This window comes from Pongo abelii, chromosome 9, assembly GCF_028885655.2.
Source record: "Pongo abelii isolate AG06213 chromosome 9, NHGRI_mPonAbe1-v2.0_pri, whole genome shotgun sequence".
NCBI lineage: Eukaryota > Metazoa > Chordata > Mammalia > Primates > Hominidae > Pongo > Pongo abelii.
This window is the reverse complement of record NC_071994.2, coordinates 96,665,496-96,684,766: the sequence shown is the minus strand read 5'-3', so window position 1 is coordinate 96,684,766 and position 19,271 is coordinate 96,665,496. Positions and strand designations below refer to the sequence as shown.

At 44.7% G+C, this 19,271-nt stretch overlaps 1 protein-coding gene across 18 annotated transcripts in view; it reads right to left on the bottom strand.

Moving 5' to 3' along the window:
* Positions 1-4,284: 4,284 nt before the first annotated feature.
* C9H11orf54 (chromosome 9 C11orf54 homolog) overlaps positions 4,285-19,271 on the bottom strand; it is a 34,481-nt gene continuing 19,494 nt past the window's right edge. For 6 of the 18 annotated variants that reach the window (XM_009246957.3, XM_054524947.1, XM_002822355.6 and 3 more), the window contains one exon: positions 16,218-18,499. In XM_009246957.3, the coding sequence (XP_009245232.1) occupies positions 18,326-18,499 (174 nt within the window). In that variant the 3' untranslated portion in view covers positions 16,218-18,325. Of the gene's footprint in view, positions 5,258-10,574; positions 10,665-11,848; positions 12,081-12,381; positions 13,223-16,217; positions 18,500-19,271 lie in introns of those variants that run through there. The other 12 variants (XM_054524938.2, XM_054524944.2, XM_054524943.2 and 9 more) reach the window with 7 other exon arrangements.

Genomic DNA, 19,271 nt, shown 5'->3' with positions numbered 1-19,271 from the left:
GGGCAGATCATAAGGTCAGGAGTTCGAGACCAGCCTGGCCAATATGGTGAAACCCCTTTTCTACTAAAAATACAAAAATTAGCCGGGCATGGTAGTGAGCACCATTCCCATTCACAATTGCTTCAAAGAGAATAAAATACCTAGGAATCCAACTTAAAAGGCATGTGAAGGACCTCTTCAAGGAGAACTACAAATCACTGCTCAACAAAATAAAAGAGGACACAAACAAATGGAAGAACATTTCATGCTCATGGATAGGAAGAATCAATATTGTGAAAATGGCCATACTGCCCAAGGTAATTTATAGATTCCATGCCATCCCCATCAAGCTACCAATGACTTTCTTCACAGAATTGGAAAAAACTACTTTAAGGTTCATATGGAACCAAAAAAGAGCCCGCATTGCCAAGTCAGTCCTAAGCCAAAAGAACAAAGCTGGAGGCATCACGCTACCTGACTTCAAACTATACTACAAGGCTACAGTAACCAAAACAGCATGGTACTGGTACCAAAACAGAGATATAGATCAATGGAACAGAACAGAGGCCTCAGAAATAATACCACACATCTACAACCATCTGATCTGTGACAAACCTGACAAAAACAAGCAATGGGGAAAGGATTCCCTATTTAACAAATGGTGCTGGGAAAACTGGCTAGCCATAGGTAGAAAGCTGAAACTGGATCCCTTCCTTACACCTTATACAAAAATTAATTCAAGATGGATTAAAGACTTAAATGTTAGACCTAAAACCATAAAAACCCTAGAAGAAAACCTAGGCAATACCATTCAGGACATAGGCATGGGCAAGGACTTCATGTCTAAAACACCAAAAGCAATGGCAACAAAAGCCAAAATTGACAAATGGGATGTAATTAAAGAGCTTCTGCACAGCAAAAGAAACTACCATCAGGGGGAACAGGCATCCTACAGAATGGGAGAAAATTTTTGCAATCTACTCATCTGACAAAGGGCTAATATCCAGACTCTACAAAGAACTCAAACAAATTTTCAAGAAAAAAACAACCAACCCCATCAAAAAGTGGGCAAAGGATATGAACAGACACTTCTCAAAAGAAGACATTTATGCAGCCAACAGATGCATGGAAAAATGCTCATCATCACTGGCCATCAGAGAAATGCAAATCAAAACCACAATGAGCTATCATCTCACACCAGTTAGAATGGCGATCATTAAAAAGTCAGGAAACAACAGGTGCTGGAGAGGATGTGGAGACATAGGATTACACTGTTGGTGGGACTGTAAACTAGTTCAACCATTGTGGAAGACAGTGTGGCGCTTCCTCAGGGATCTAGAACTAGAAATACCATTTAACCCAGCCATCCCATTACTGGGTATATACCCAAAGGATTATAAATCATGCTGCTATAAAGACACATGCACACGTATGTTTATTGCGGCACTACTCACAATAGCAAAGACTTGGAACCAACCCAGATGTCCAACAATGATAGACTGGATTAAGCAAACGTGGCACATATGCACCACGGAATACTATGCAGCCATAAAAAATGATGAGTAGGGACATGGATGAAGCTGGAAATCATCATTCTCAGTAAACTATCGCAAGGACAAAAAACCAAACACCGCATGTTCTCACTCATAGGTGGGAATTGAACAATGAGAAGAAATGGACACAGGAAGGGGAACATCACACTCTGGGGACTGTTGTGGGGTGGGGGGAGGGGGGAGGGATAGCATTAGAAGATATATCTAATGCTAAATGACGAGTTAATGGGTGCAGCACACCAACATGGCACATGTATACATATGTAACAAACCTGCACGTTGTGCACATGCACCTTAGAACTTAAAGTATTATAAATATATATATAAATAAATAAAGATACTATAGAGTAACCTGGCTGGGCGCGGTGGCTCACGCCTGTATTCCCAGTACTGTGGGAGGCTGAGGTGGGTGGATTGCCTGAGCTCAGGAGTTTGAGACCAGCCTGGGTGATATGGCGAGACCCCGTCTCTACTAAAAATACAAAAATTAGCCAGGTGTGGTGGCGGGCACCTGCCTGTAATCTCAGCTACTGGGGAGGCTGAGGCAGGAGAATTGCTTGAACCTGGGAGGTGGACGTTGCAGTGAGCCAAGATCGCGCCTCTGCACTCCAGCTTGGGTGACAGAGCAAGACTCTGTCTCAATAAAGAAAAAAAGATACTATAGCGTAATCTGTGCAATAAGTCCTAGGTTTATTCTTTAGGTAAGATCCATCTGTAAGCCAAACAACATCAGCGTTAATAAGGGGAATCTATCTCTAAGCCAAACAATGTCAGCGTTAATAAGGGGAATCTCTTGCAGGTCCGTTATAGGAGAGAGAAACTGGTCGGTTAAGATTATGCACTTATGGCCGGGCACGGTGGCTCACGCCTGTAATCCAACACTTTGGGAGGCAGAGGTGGGAAGGTCACGTGTGGCCAGGAGTTTGAGACCAGCCTTCGCAACATAGTGAGACCTCACCTCTAAAAAAAAAAAAAAAAAAAAAAAAAAAAAAAAAAAAAAAAATCAAAAAATTAGGCGGAAGGATTGCTCCAGGCCAGCAGGTCAAGCCTACAGTGAGCTGGTGAGCTGTGCTTGGGCCACGGCACTCCAGCCTGGGTGACAGAGCAAGACTCTGCCTTGAAAAAAATAAAAATAAAAGTAAAGATTATGCAATCTCGTCTCGAGGCAAAAGAATGGCAGAGTTTAGATTATTGCACCTAGAGATTGTAATATGAGGTACAGAAAAAAGAACTTCATAAGTAGTCCGATGACTGAATAATGTTGAATGTGGTGCCAATTTTGAAGTGTTTTCACAGAATGTGGAACTAAGTGACAGGAACTTCGCATCACTATTTCTCTGGTGGCTCTTACTAACAAAGCAGTGGAAGTTATTGCCCTCATGCAAGGGGGCAATGCTTTAGCCAAAGGGTCCAGTTACTGACTATAGTAGCCTATAGGTCTGTTTTGGGCTCCCTGTTTTTATGTCAGAATGTCTAAGGCGTTTCCCTGATTTTCAAAAACAAACAATGAAATGGAATATTATAACTTGGGGATCCCACCCTGGGGCATCTCTAAGGCCCCTTTTAATCCCTTTCAGCGTTAACTGATTTTCTTTAGTCCATTGCAGAGTGTCTGGCTTGTTTTGTTTTAAAAGAATACATATGCTAGGTGTGGTGGCTTATGCTTGTAATCCCAGAACTTTAGGAGGCCTAGATGGGAGGATCCCTTGAGACCAGGAGTTTGAGACCACTGTGGGCAACATAGCAAGATTCCATCTCTACACAAAATTTTTTTAAAAAATTAGCTGGGCAGCCAGGTGCAGTGGCTCATGCCTGTAATCCCAGCACTTTGGGAGGCCAAGGCAAGTGGATCCCTTGAGCCCAAGAATTCCAGACCAGCCTGGGCAACATGGTGAAACCCCATCTCTACAAAAAAAAAAAAAAAAATACAAAAATTAGCTGGGTGTGGTGGCGTGCGCCTGTAGTCCCAGCTACTTGGGGCGCTGGGGTGGAGGATCACTTGAGCCCCAGAGGTTGAGGCTGCAGTGAGCTGTAACTGTGCCACTCTACTCCAGTCTGGCCAACAGAGCATGACCCTATCTCTTAAAAAAAAAAAAAAAAAAAAAAAGAAGTTAAAATCAGGAACCCATTGGATAGATTGTTTGTTTGTTTTTAGAGACAGAGTCTCGCTCTGTTGCCCAGACTGGGGTGCAGTGGTGTGATCAGAGCTCACTGCAGCCTGGAACTCCTGGGCTCAAGGGATCCTCCCACCTCAGCCTCCCGAATAGCTGGAACTAACAGGTGCATGCCACCATGCCCAGATAATTAAAAACAATTATTTTGTAGAGATAAGGTTTCACCATCTTGCCCAGGCTGATCTTGAATTCCTGGTCTCAGGTGATCCTCCTGCCTCAGCCTCCCAAAGTACTGGGATTACAGGTGTGAGTGACCATGCCTGACCTGTTTCTTTCTTTTCTTTTCTTTTTTTTTTTTAATAAACAACAGAAAGTTATTTCTCACAGTTCTGGAGGCTGAGAAGTTCAAGATCAAGGTGCCAGTAGATTTGGTATCTGGTGAAGACCCACTTCCTGATTTATACACAACACCTTCTTGCTGAGTTCTCACTTGGAAAAGATAAACAAGCTCCCTCAGGTCTCTTTTATAAGGGTACCAATCCCCTTCATGAGGGCTCTGCCTCCATGGCTTAATCGCTTCCCAACAGGCCCCACCCCCTAATACCATCACCTTAGGGGTTAGGATTTTGACATTTGAATTTTGTCATTGGATAGGTTTAATAAAAGATTTGATACAGTAGAGAACAGGATTAATGAACTCAAAGGCTAGTCAATGGAAAAATCCAAACCAAAGCACAAAAAGAACAGAACAGAGTGTAAGATAATTTGGGATTCGCGTTCCAAGTCATTACAAGAATTAAAGTGTTAATAAAAGAATACTATGAATCACACCCCTTTTCCCCACTTCCTCTGGCCAGTGTATCTTAGTTTTAGCGCCCCCTGTCGTGCAGTTCTGTATTACTGGGACCACCCTCCATATACAGTAGTAAAAGAGAGAGAAAATAGGATCACAAGAGGCTCATTTCCTGATTCCTCTGGCCCAAGAGATGTGTTTTTCTCTGAGACTTTTAGGTAACAGCTCACCTGCTGCCACTGATGCAGCAGAACAGCTTTGCCTGCAATGGGGCTAGTCAAGGGATCCTCCTACCTCAGCCTGCCAAATATCTGGGACTAACAGGTGCATGGAGACAACAGAAGAGGGCCAGGAGAGAACAGAAAACATAAGGGGAAAAAAAGGGAGACTTTTTTTTTTTTCTTTTTGAGATCGAGTTTTGCTCTTGTTGTCCAGGCTGGAGTGAAATGGTGTGATCTTGGCTCACCGCAACCTCTGCCTCCCGGGTTCAAGCAATTCTCCTGCCTCAGCCTCCCAAGTAGCAGGGATTACAGGCATGTGCCACCACGCCCAGCTAATTTTGTATTTTTAGTAGAGATGGGGTTTCTCCATGTTGGTCAGGCTGGTCTCAAACTCCTGACCTCAGGTGATCTGCCTGCCTCGGCCTCCCAAAGCGCTGGGATTACAGGCATGAGCCACCACACCCAGCCAAAAGGGAGACTTTTCTCCATGTGGTTACATGGGGCTCCTTTTCCTGGTTCTCTGGTGAGAAAGAGGGACTGTCTCTTGGGAGCTTTTGTTCTCCATGCTGGTTGCGTAGTTCCTCCAATGCAAGCTGCCTTTGGTCAAATCCAGACGATAAAAGAGGAGAGGAAAAAGAGGAAACTCATTATCATATTATTCATTTCTTCAGTTTTGACTTCCCTTATCAACTTGCCTATTGGTTTTTTTGTTTGTTTGTTTTGTTTTGTTTGAGACAGGGTCTCACTCTGTTGCCCTGACTGGAGTGCAGTCACCTGATCATGGCTCACTGCAGCCGTGACCTCCTGGGCTCAAATGATCCTTCCACCTCAGCCTCCCTAGTAGCTGGGACTACAGGTGTGCACCACCACACCTAGTTAATTTTTAATTTTTGTAGAGGCAGGATCTCACTATCTTGTCCAGGCTGGTCTCAAACTGATGGCATTGGCAGGCCATCCAGAGTGGCCACTGCCATTGAGCCCTGGCTATGGGGAGGGCATGGGGAGGAGGTGGTCAGCCCTCCTGCAGCCTGCTGCCCTGGGGGCCACCACAATGGGGCCAGGCCAGGTTGCCCACCAGTGGGGGAAAACCACAGTAGGGCAGAGAGGTGCCCTGAGGTGGAGCTGGGCTCCAGGCAGTGCTGCGCTTGCAGATAAAGCATAGGGCCCAGGCCCAGGGCGCAGAGTTGGGGCCGTGCTTTGGGGGCCTGGGGTGGGAAGTGGGAGTGGCACCTGCTTCAGAGACCTGGCCAGTGGCCGCTGTTCCCACCCCGCTGATGGCTCTGGGTTCCTGCACCTCAGGAGGAGGCTCTGTGTGGGGCCCCCTGGAGCCACATCCCCAAGGTCTGCCCCACATCAGGGTGACTGCTGAACCTGACACTCCTGATAGCTGGCTCTGGCCTGCACCTGTGATCTGGTCCCAGAAGCTCCCCAACCAGGGAAGGGCCATGAGCTAGGCAGAGGGGAGCCCCAGGTCACCCCTGAGTGCCAGGGCCATGTGGGGAGCTCACAGCAACATCACCCCTGCCCCGATGCTGGCCCGGGCCCAGCAAGGACCTGGAGCTCCTGCCGCAGACTGCAAGGGACCTGGCTGGGGCTGCATGCTCCACAGAACTGGTGGGAGCTGGGAGCAGGCAGCAGCACCCATCCCCCCCACCCCAGGTGCAACTGCAGCTGCCCAAGCTGGGGCTGTGGACTCAGGCCTTCCTGTGTTCTTGGGGGCCAGAGCAGGCAGGCACCCCACATGCCCCACACCTCCAGACCTGGGCCTCTCTTGGAGGCCTGGGAAGTCCCCCAACCCCATGGTCTCAGAAGTGACTGCTCCTACTGCCTGGCTTCTCCCTGCTGTTGGCACCTGCTCTGATCTTGGAGCAACATGGGGCCAAGCTGGGGTACTGTCACAGCCCAGCCAGGTGTGCACACACTTGGGGCAGTGCTGACATGCCGGCCCCCTGCTGCCTTGGCCCCTCCAGACTTTGGGTACCAACAAGCATAGTGGGGAAGCTGAGGGGGGCGCTGCACTCCAGTCAGGGCAACAGAATGAGACTCTGTCTCAAACAAAACAAACAAAAAAATCAATAGGCTCAGCACTGGCCTACAGGTGACCCTTGACTTGAGCAGCCTGGGCACCATGGACAGCGGCAGGAGGCAGACAGGCTTCTGGGCAGAAAAGCGTGGGTCCCCGGTGAGGCCCCACCTTCAGGTCAGGGAGGGCCTGAATGCTGGGGGCCAAACTGCCAGTCCCAGGAACCAGAGTGAAGACTTGTGGTGGCTTTTCTTGGCCTATCCATGGCTGCCCTTGGATCAATCAGTGCACACTTCTTCCCCTCTGAGGCTCATAAAAGCCCCAGGCTCAGCCAGAGCAAAGCAGAGGACAGGGAGATGACAGGACAACCTGCCTACAGAGAGGAGCCACCAACTCTAGGGCCTCCTCTCTGGTGAGAGCTACAGATGGTGAGACAACCCACTGCAGAGAGGAGCTACTCTCTCTGCTGAGAACTGAACAATTGTTGGGATGACCTGCCTGCAGAGAGGAGCTACCCTTTCTGCTAGGAGCTGAACACTCATCAGGACACCCTGTCTATGGGAAGGAGCTGCCCACTGCAGGTCTTCTTTGAGCTGTTCTAATGCTCATTGAAGCTCCTTTTCATCTTGCTCACCTTTCACTTGTTTGCATACCTCATTCTTCCTGGTTGCAGGACAAGAACTTGGGACTTGCTGAAAGGCAAGACTAAAAGAGCTGTAACACAAACAGGACTGAAACATGCCCCTTGCTCACCACATTGTGGGTGGAGAGAAGAAGAGCTGCAGCCCTTTGGGGAGGCCAGACCTGGAAACTCCCTGAGCCAGGGCTGTGACTCTCTCTTTGAGGCCCTGCGGTTTCTGATGTCTCCAAGCTTCCGGACACCACCACATTCCCCAATGCCAGCTGGGGAAGCAGCTTGTGGTGCACCTGGTCCAGCCAGCATGTCTGTGCAGTGGCTGGATCCCATGCTTGCTCAGATACCCCTCACCTCTCCATGCCTGACTCACAGTCTTTCTTGGAGGCATGGGATCCCAGCCAGTAGCATGAGCTGAGCATAGCCTGCCAGGCTGAATGGGTGGAATGAGTCCAGCATGCCTGAGCAAAGCTCAAGCAAAGGCACTACCAGCCACAGGTTTCCAGCCAGAAAAGTGACACCCCAAAGATCCCGTAACAAAACTCCTGGGCTTAAGCAATCCTCCCACCTGGGCCTTCCAAAGTTCTGGGCCTACTGGCATGAGCCACCATGCCCAGCCCATTGTTTAATTTTCAACTGTTCTGAAAGGGATGCTTTTTGTTTTTCATGCAAAGTTCTATATTTTGTAATTGTGTGGGAAACAGGTTGTTGTGCTAAGTCTTGGTGCTGGCCAAGGCTTATTCCATCTTGGCCAGCACCAGAAGTTCAAATTCATGTTTTTTTGTTTGTTTTTTTGTTTTTTTTTTAAAGATGAGGTACATTAGTCAGAGTTCTCTAGAGAGACAGAATAGGATAGATGTATATATGAAGGGGAGTTTATAAAGGAGTATTGACTCACACAATCACAAGGTGAAGTCTCATAATAGGCCGTCTGCAAGCTGAGGAGCAATGAAGTCAGTCTGCTGAGGAGCAATGAAGTCAGTCTGCTGAGGAGCAATGAAGTCAGTCTGACTCCCAAAACCTCAAAAGTAGGGAAGCTGACAGTGCATCCTTCAGCCTGTGGCCAAAGGCCCAAGAGCCCCTGGAAAACCACTGGTGTAAGTACAAGAGTCCAAAAACTGAAGAATTTGGAGTCTGATGTTTGAGGGCAGGAAGCATCCATCATGGGAGAAAGATAAAGGGTGGAAGACTCAGCAAGTCACCTTCTCCCACCTTCTTTTGCCTGCTTTTTTTCTAGCTGCACTGGCAGTTGATTGGATGGTGCCCACCCACATTGAGGGTGAGTCTGCCTCTCCCAGGCCATTGACTCAAATGTTAATCTCCTTTGGCAACACCCTCACAGACACATTGAGGAACAATAATTTGCATCTTTCAATCCAATCAAGTTGACAATATCAACCATCATACAAGGTCTCACTCTGGTCACCCAGACTGGAGTGCAATGGCAGGATCTCAGCTCGCTGCAGCCTTTGCCTCCTGGGCTCAAGTGATCCTCCAGCCTCAGCCTTCTAAGTAGCTGGGACTACAGGCATGCACTACCATATCTGGCTATTTTTTTGTGTTTTCGGTAGAGACAGAGTTTCTCCATGTTGCCCAGGCTGATCTCGAACTCCTGGGCTCAACAGATCTGCCCACCTCAGCCTCCGAGAGTGCTGGGATTACAGGTGTGAGCCACTGTGCCTGGCCCATGTGTTCTTTAGTAAATTTCTCTTGTTATGATATTCAGTTTCCTTTAACATGTTGTTAAAAGAAAAATTTTAGACAAATTAAACGGAGCTTAATTGAACAAAGAACAATTCTTGAATTGGGCAACCCCCAGAACAGAATAGGTCCAGAAGTGACTCCAGTGCTGCCAGATGGTTGGAGAGGATTTAAGGACAGAAAAAGGAAAGTGGCCTACACAAAATGGAAGGGAGGTACAGGAACAGCTGGATTGGTTACAGCTCAGCATTTGCCTTATTTGAAGGTGGTTCAAACAGTTGGCCACCTGTGAGTGGTTGGAGTATGGCTGCTGTGATTGGTTGAGACTTGGCTACTTGTTACAAGAGTAACAGTCTGTGAACCTAAAATATCTGAGACAGGTCTCAGCCAATTTAGAAAGTTTAATTTGCCAAGGTTAAGGATGCAGTGTGACATAGCCTCAGGAGGTCCTGACAACATGTGCCCAGGACGGTCAGAGCACACGTTGGTTTTATACATTTTAGGGAGACATGAGACATCAATTAATCTGTGTAAGATATACATTGGTTCCGTCAGATAAGGCAGGACAACTCTGTGGGGACTTCCAGGTTAGAAGTAGATAAGAGATAAAAGGAAAAGGTTGCATTCTTTTGAGTCCTTGATCAGCCTTCCACTGAATACACAATTTAGTCTGGCTCAGTGACTGTGCATATTGTTTTTACTTAAACAATAGGGCAGAGAAAGCAATGAGATACGCATTTGTCTCAGGTGAGCCTCAGAGGGATGACTTTGAGTTCTGTCTGTCCTTTGTCCACAAGGTATTGTGGACAATTGTGAGGGAGGTATATAGCTTCTAATCTTTGTAGCTGTCTTATTTAGGAATAAAATGGGAGGCAGGTGTCTGACATAGTTCCCAGCTTGACTTTTCTTTTGGCTTAGTGATTTTGGGGTTCCAAGATTTATTTTCCTTTCACAAGTCCATTTACACATCCAGTTACATTACATTTCACTAGGTATGGAGAAACCTTTAGGCCAAACTTAAAATATGTAAGGAGGCAGCTTTAGGCTAAACTTAACAGTGTACAGTACAATATAGGGCAATACTGGCCGGCTGCAGTGGCCCACGCCTGTAATCCAAGCACTTTGGGAGGCTGAGGCAGGCGGATTACCTGAGGTCAGGAGTTCGAGACCAGCCTGGCCAACATGGCAAAACCCCGTCTCCACTAAAAATACAAAAATTAGCTGGGCCTGGTGGTGTGTGCCTGTAGTCCCAGCTACTCCAGAGGCCAAGACAGGAGGATCACTTGAACCTGGGAGGCAGAGATTGCAGTGAGCCAAGATTGCACCATTGCACTCCAGCCTGGGCAACGGAGTGAGACTCCATCTCAAAAAACAAAAAACGACATAGGGCAATACTGATAGGATTTATTCTATTTTATTTCAATTATTTTTTCACCTGAGTTGGGACTTAGAAAACGAAATTGTAAAATACAGCACTTTGGTATGCTGAATGTTTTGAATTAAGGAATATTAAAAGGTCTCAGAAATAAGCCTCAGAACCAAGGGATCTCTCTGACCTTCCTCAGCTTCCCCATCTCTCTGATCTTCTTCCTTTCCTGAAGCATCTGGAAGGACTCTGGAACTTCCTTTTGTGAGCAGGGAAGCTTCTTTCCAAAAAAAAAAAAAAAAAAAAAATGCAGTGAATCCCCTTTCTAGGAATCTCATCAAATAACCAGAGAAGGTTAACCACCAAAAAGATGACACTGGGAGTTGTCACCATGTCCAGGCAGGCTTTTCTCTTTTTTTTTTTTTTTTGAGACAGAGTCTCACTCTGTCACCCAGGCTGGAGTGCAGTGGCATGATCTCAGCTCACTGCAACTTCTGCCTCCCACGTTCAAGTGATTCTCCTGCCTCAGCCTCCGGAGTAGCTGAAATTACAGGTGCCTGCCACCATGCCTGGTTAATTTTTGTATTTTTAGTAGAGATGGGGTTTCTCCATGTTGGCCAGGCTGGTCTCAAACTCCTGACCTCAGGTGATCCACCCGCCTCGGCCTCCCAAAGTGCTGGAATTAGAGGCATGAGCCACTGTACCCGATCTGGCTTTCATTTATTCTTCTGAGTGCAGCTCCACGAGGATTACCTGGGAGACATTATCTATATAAGATAACCTTTGCTCACAGTAAAGTTCTGCCCCTCATCTTCCTGCCACCTCCCCCAGAGTTCAAAATAACTTTCTTCCAGGCCATTGTTCTTGGAGCTCATTCATTTTCCCTAAAAATCTTTTACTCCTATACCCCCGTGCCCACCATCTCCCCTTCCTCTATGAAGAAGGGTATATAATCTGGACCTCATTGGATTATTGAGTAATCATTCTCCTGAGGTTCCCTCATGCTTATGCACATTAAATAAAGTTTGTATGCCGTTTTCTCCTGTTAGTCTGCTTTTTGTCAGTTTATTTTCAATGAGCCTTCAGAAAGAGTGAAAGGGAAGCTTGGTCTTCTCCTCTATGCATGTCAGTGTCCCCACTAGACCGAGCTCTTCCAGGTCAGGGACTATGTCTTATTCATCTTTGTATTCCTAGTACCTGGCACAGTATGTACCAGTACAATATGTACCATATATACCAGTAGAGTACATACTACTATATACTAATACCACTACAGCATGTACCAGAGCACCTAGTATAGTATGTAATAGTAAATTGCTACTGAACGAAAGATTAGGCCACACAGAGGCTTTACAGGTAAATTAAAAGGAAGCTGAGCTTTAAAACCAAAAGCAAACAGAAATCTGCATTTTGGTGTTGTATCAGTCTGTTCTCGCATGCTGTAAAGACATACCTGAGACAGGGTAATTTATAAAAAAGAGAGGTTTAATGGGCTCATGGTTCTGCAGGTTATACAGGCTTCTGCTTCTGGGGAGGCCTCAGGAAACTTACAATCATGGGGCGAAGGCAAAGGGAGGCAGGCAGGATGGGAACAGTGGCTCATGTCTGTACCCAGAATTTTGGGAGGCTGAAGTGGGAGAAGCACTTGAGTCCAGGAGTTCGAGACCAGGCTGGGCAATGTGATGAAACCCTGCCTCTAAAATAAAAAAATAAGATAAAATAAAAATTAGCTGGGTGTGGCATGTGCCTGTAGTCCCAGCTACTCTGGAGGCTAAGGTGCGAGGATGGTTTGAGCCTGGGAGGCAGAGGTTGCAGTGAGCTGAGATCATGCCATTGCACTCTAGCCTGGGTAACAGAGCCATACCCTGTCTCAAAAAAAAAAAAAAAAAAGAAAAGAAAAGAAAAGAAAAAAAATTTTTTTTTTTTTTTTTTTGAGACAGAGTCTCTCTGTCACCCAGGCTGGAGTGCAGTGGCGCGAGATCTCGGCTCACTGCAAGCTCCACCTCCCAGGTTCACACCATTCTCCTGCCTTAGCCTCCCTAGTAGCTGGGACAGTAGGTGCCCACCACCATGCCCGGCTAATTTTTTGTATTTTTAGTAGAGATGGGGTTTCACCGTGTTAGCCAGGATGGTGTCGATCTGCTGACCTCGTGATCTGCCTGCCTCGGCCTCCCAAAGTGCTGGGATTCCAGGCATGAGCCACTGCAAAGGGGAGGCAGGCACATCTTCACATGGCCAGCAGGTGACAAAGAGAGGGTGAAGTGGGAGGCGCTTTCAAACAAGCAGACCTTGGGAGAACTCTATCACAAGATAGCACCAGGGGGATGGTGCTAAACCATTAGAAACCACACCCGTGATCCAATCACCTCCCACAAAGCCCCACCCCCAAGCCTGGGGATTACAGTTCAACCTGAGACTTAGGTGGGGACACAGAGCCAAACCATATCAGGTATTTACTGTAGTGACAAATATTAGGTTGCCAATGCAAATAATATCAAGTGTTAGTCTAAATTTGAAGAAGTTAATCCTCGTTGTGGTTAATATGAGTCAGAAAAACAGAGCATATCAGAGAAATGAGGCTAAAGGTAGGAGTTCTAGGAAGAGTAATCATAGATTTAGCCAATGAATATACCAGATTTTCTGTGGAAAATTCAGTTTTTAATATTTCATTATTTTAGTCACACAATTGCCCTGTCAGATTGTGTTCTGTTATCTGGAAGACCAAAATGGGTGCTCCTTTATCAACTAAGAAGAACCCTAAAGTTAAGAAAACGAAAGTTACCTATGGGTGGAGGATTCAGGGCTTGGTTGGCATGGGAACTTCGCAAATTCCTAAGGCTACAAGAAAAAACACAATCTTGCTAAATTCGCTAAAAATAGGAGCTATTGGGAAAATTGTCAGAACCTTACCAAACCTGATTTACAATCCAAACCACTATATCTCTGATTGGACAAAGGACCAGCCTTACAAAAATTCTTTCCTGGTAAGCAACTGAAGACCTCGAGCCAGTTTCAGCCAGTTTATAGAGACTGCATGCAAACTTTGTGTCCAATAGTTCACCTTTTGACATGAAGAGCCAAGTTCCACCTTATTTTAATGTTAAAACCTTACCCCAAAGTGAACGTGGGATGTGTGTTACATATATGTTTATCCATTGCACGTGTTCTACTTCCCTCATAGATATGTATAACTTTTCTCCCAAACCTGCTGAATATGTTTCACTCTATTGTGTGATACAGGCCCTGTGAGGCATAAAAACCAACCTGCCCTTTTCCCTCTGGGAAGAGAGCACTTTTGGCATAAGCTGGAGACTGTCTCTTCCCGCTGTGCAAACTGAAATCACCAATATAGCTCTCCTTTCTACTATTTAGCCATCCTGGTGGTCTTTTGGATGACATATTCTTCTTTAAAGGAACATGGTCTGACTCTGTTGCCGAGGATGGACTGAGGTGGTGCCATCTGGATTCACTATAGCTTCAGCCTCCAGGTCTCAAGTGATCCTCCTGCCTCAGCCTCCAAAGTAGCTGGGACTACAGGTGTGTGCCACCATGCCAGCTAATTTTTTTTCGTTTTTGTAGAGATGGGGTCTCACTATGTTGCCCAGGCTGGTCTCAAACTCCTGGGCTCAAGCGATCCTCCCACCTCAGCCTTCCAAAATGCTGGGATTACAGGCATGAGCCATTGCACCTGGTTGGATGACAATTCTTTAGGTTTATCTGTGTTCTTATTTTAGGTTTGGAAAGATGGTATGACACTGTGATGTATAATAAGATATGCAGTATGTATAGATAGTCTTAGTGCCAGTATTCTGGCACACAGCTCCTAAAACCCTGGGAATCTCCAAAGTGATAAATGGTTTTTTGTATGCTAATGAAATGACAGTGATAAGTGGGTTTCTGCATGCCAGAAGCTCCTGGATAGCTTCAGGATAGGGGCTCCTTGCCCAGGAACTAACCACGTGATTAAAGAATTATAGCTTTCAGCCCCAACCCCAACCTTGAAGGAGAGGAGAGGCTGAAGGTTGAACTTATCACCAATGACCAATAATTTAATCAATTCTGCCTACATAAGGAAGCCTCTATAAAATCCCAAAAGAAAGGCAGAGGCGGGTGGATCACTTGAGCCCAGGACTTCAAGACAAGCCCAGGTAACATGATGAGACCCCATCTCTACAAAAAATACAAAAATTGGCTGGGCGTCATGGCACACACCTGTTAGTCCCAGTTACTCAGGAGGCGGAGAGGGGAGGATTGCGTGAGCCTGGGAGGCAGAGGTTTCAGTGAGCAGAGATCATGCCACTGCACTCCAGCCTGGGTGACAGAGTGAGAACCTGTCTCAAAAACAAAAACAAAGCCAAAATCCAAAAGAAAAGGGTTTGGATAGCTTCCAAATTGCTGAACATGTGGACATGCCTAGAAGGTGGGGCACCCAGAAACGGTGTGGAAGCTCTGGACTTCTGCTGGCCTTTCCATATGCATCTCTTCCATCTGGCTGTTCATCTGTATACTTTATTATATCCTTTATTAATAAACTGGAAAACATAAGTAAAGTGTTTCCCTGGGTTCAGTGATCTGCTCTAAGCAAATTAATCAAACCTGAAGAGGCAGGCATAGAGACCCCGATTTACAGTGGGTTGGTCAGAAGTACAGGTCACAACCTGAAGCTTGTGATTGGCATCGGAAGTGGGAGGCAGTCTTGGAGGATTGAACCATTAAACTGCGGGATCTGATGCTATCTCCAAGTAAATAGTGTTAGAATTAAGTTATAGGACCCCCAGCTGATGTCTGCTGGAGAATTGCTTGGTGTGTGGGAAAAACCCCCATGCATCTGGTCACAGAAGCTTTCTGTGTTATACTGAGTGAATGTAAGAGTAAGAAAAGCACTTTGGGTGAGGTGCAGTGCCTCATGCCTGTAATCCCAGCAATTTGAGAGGCTGAGACAGGCAGATCACTTGAGGCCAGGAGTTTGAGAACAGCCTGGCCACCATGGCGAAACCCTGTCTCTATAAAGAAACAAAACTAAGAAAAAATTTAAAAAGAAAAGCATTTTGATTTTTTCCCCCATCTCTATTAGATGGTGTGAATGTACCTGGTCTCCACGCTTTTTGAATTGTGTCTATCAGCAATACAATTTTGAACTGAAATCCCTAACATAAGAAATGTACACAAAACTACAGAAACTTAAAAGGACGAAATAAAATATACAAATAGATGTTCTAATATTCCCACACCCCTTGGAAGGTCATGTGTACCTGCTGTCCATGCACCCCATTTTGGAGGACACTAATGGAAGAGTAAAGGCAGTGTTTATATCTGTAGTGTGAAGAGGCCCAGGACTGCTTCAGATGATCTCTACACCTGGAATCTGACCTGAAATAAACTCTGATCTGAAATCAGATCTGAAATCTGTAATTAAGAATCTGACTGAATTTATGTTTGACTGCTGGTGGCTTTTAAGCCTTATCCCACCCCTTGTCCCCTTATGCCCTACACCTCTGGCAAGCTAAGAAAGCCTGAGTGCTCGCCAGACATGGTGGCCCATGCCTGTAATCCCAGCACTTTGAGAGGCCGAGGCAGGAAGATGACTTGAGCCCAGCCTAGGCAACATAGTGAGACACCATCTCTTTAAAAAAATAAAGCAAGCCAGCCTGGGTGTTTCCTTCTTTGATACCAGTGGGAAATTCAAACCACATGCAAGAAACATCACTCTGGCCCTACTCCCTAACCACCAAAAAACTCCAAGTCAGTCTCCTTCTCTGTTGTCAAATCCTGCTTAGGAGCTGCCCTGCTTTCCCCAGAAAGCTTCATTATGTGAATAACAACCCTTTCATACTCTGTTGGTGTGTGTGTGGCTTCATCAGTCATTTTTTTTTTTTTTTGAGACAGGGTCTCACTGTGTTACCCAGGCTACAGTGCAATGGTACAATCATAGCTCACTGTAGCCTCCAACTTCTGGGCTCAAGTGATTCTCGTGCCTCAGCCTCCTGAACAGCTGGGACAACAGGTGTGCACAACCATGCCCAGGTAATTAAAAATTTTTTTTCTTTTTTTGCAGAGATGGGGGTCTCTCTATGTTGCCCAGGCTGGCCTTGAACTCCTGGCCTGAAGTGATCCTCCTACCTTGGCCTCCCTAAGTACTAGGATTACAGGCGTGAGCCACTGAACTTGGCTATCAGTCTGGACATCTGAACCAAATTTTGAATGTGGAATGCATCCTGTCTTAGTGTGGGATGGCCACAAAAAAATAGCATCCTCCTTTACAGTCCATCTACTGCTTTCTTTTCATAGCACTTAATACCACCTGACATATTATATATTTATTGTTTGTCTTCCCCACTAGACAGATCTCCAGCTTTAGTAAAGTGTTTGGTATAATCATCCGAGTGGCTGCTTTGCTAGCACTGTTAAAGGCACTAGTGCTACAGTCGTGAACAAGGCCCTTGCCCGCATGAAGTGTACACTCCAGAGAGAAGGGTAGGTGTTCAATACATATTTGTTAAATGAAAGACTATTATTTTGTCTGGAGGTAAGCTATTACAAACATAATATATCACAAATTAAATTTTTTATTCTTTTTTTGCATCAAAATAGTGCTTAAAATAGGAATTTATACTCACAAGACATAGCTAACATCCAAAGTAGACAATTAAAAAATATTATTTGAAAATTATGTACTTAGTACTAAAGACTTCCTAAATTTGCACATTAGCAAGATTGCCATTAGCACCATTAGAGAGTTGATCTTTGGCTAATGATTATTCAGGAAAATTTCAACCATTACAATCAGTGAGTATAATTTTAATTTCAGCAACGATAGTGGTCATGTTCAGAAACAGCTTCACTTACAAATTAAAGTAAGCTCACTTCAATGTTGCACTCTGATGCTGTTTTTTTACCCCTTCTCTTGCAAATAACCAGTGAAATAAAAATTGCTTCTAACAGGCAATCAAAACAAGGGAGGAATTATGGCTAGCCAACTAGTTGCTAATGTTTGTGTTTTTATTTTTTATTTAAGAAACATTTTAAATAATAGAGATGGGGTCTCACCATGGTGCCCAGGCTGGTCTTAAACTCCTAGGCTCAGGCAATCCTCCCACTCGGCCTCCCAACATGCTGGGATCACAGGCTTCAGCCACCATGCCCGGACTGCTAATGTTTGTGAAAGGCAAATTGTAAATTTCTATGGTTTAACTTCACCAGAAGGGTAAAGGGCTCCCCACCTGCCACCTTGTTCTATAAAAAAGGTATACTCTGATTACTAGAATGGATTTTTAAAATTCAATTCAAAGATTCAATAACTATCAACATTTCTAAACACTGATTTTTCTTTTTCTCTTTTTCAAATGTTTTTTAATGTCCTGCAGGTAATAACACTGATTTTTCTAATACTCAGAAACATCTACTTAGCAGTTGTGATACTAATTTGCAAAATGTAATAATGTTATACAAATATAAGATACTACTAAATACATAGTAGAAATAATTGCATGATTCCTGATATTTATATTCAAGGTATAAACATGACTGATTTTGCTGATACTATAGAATAAAAAAAAAAGCTGCTATGTAAAAAATTAAAGAATATCTCAATTAGATATTTTTGTTCCCAATCTCTTTCAGACAGATCTATGAAATAACATAGAATATATTATCAATATATTCTTTCATATGAAGTGGAAAAAATGGGGTTTAAAGTAGTGAGATAATTTCTATTTTTTGCTTTTTTAAAAAAATAGACAGGGTCTTGCTATGTTGCCCAAGCTGGTCTTAAACTCCTGGGCTCCAGTGTGCCTCCTGCCTCAGCCTCCCAAAGTGCTGGGATTATAGGCATGAGCCATTGTGCCTGGCCTGTGGAATTTCTATTGGTTTTATATCAGTATTAATGAGTCAATCAATTAATTAATCTTAATTATTTCTTTTTCTAAATAAGTATCAGCTGATTTAATCTCGCCCAATTGAATGAGTCTCTTTTGGTTGATCAATGCGATAGAGAAACTCTGCAGGTAAGAAGTATCCAAGATATTCCACTATATCTGGAGTAGTGTCATAATGGTAGTGTCCACCTTCTCCATGATGACTAAAAAAATGAGTGTGCTCCAGTCGCAAATCAAACCCCTAAGATAACAGACAAACAATATGTTAGTACTCAAATTATTGCTTAGAGTTTAAGGGGGAGGATAACTTTTTATGTTGCAATAGTTTTTATTTTTTAAATAGGTAATACATTCACATGTTCTAAATTCAAAGGGGGCAAAATGATATATTCAGTAAAATATATCTTCTTCTCTCTTGCCCTTACCACTCACTCCCCTTCCTAGCAGGTAACCAATGTAAGCAGTTTCTTGTATATCCTTCCATAAATACTAACTTTTATTTTTACTCAAATGTAGTATTTTGTACACACTTTTCTGCATGTAACTTTTTTTCATGTAACAATATAGTTTTGAGATCTTTGTATATGAAATCATAAAAGAGCTTCCTCATTCTTTTATACCTACATGGTATTCTATTGTGTATGTAACTTCTCAACTGACACTTGCATTATTTCTAATACTTTTGCTACTACAACAATACTGTAAACCTTTTAACTAGTAATTTTACACAATTATGCATATATTTAAGTATAAAATCCTAGATATGTAATCACTGGATCAAAAGATATGACCAGGGTAGGCAGAGTAGCTCATGCCTGTAATCCCACCACTTTGGGAGGCTGAGGCGGGCAGATCACTTGAGGTCAGGAGCTCGAGACCAGGCTGGTCAACATGGCAAAACCCTGTCTCTACCGAAAATACAAAAATTAGCAGGGTGTGGTGGTAAGCACCGGTAATCCCAGCTACTCAGGAGGGTGAGGCAGGAGAATCACATGAACCCAGGAGGCGGAGGG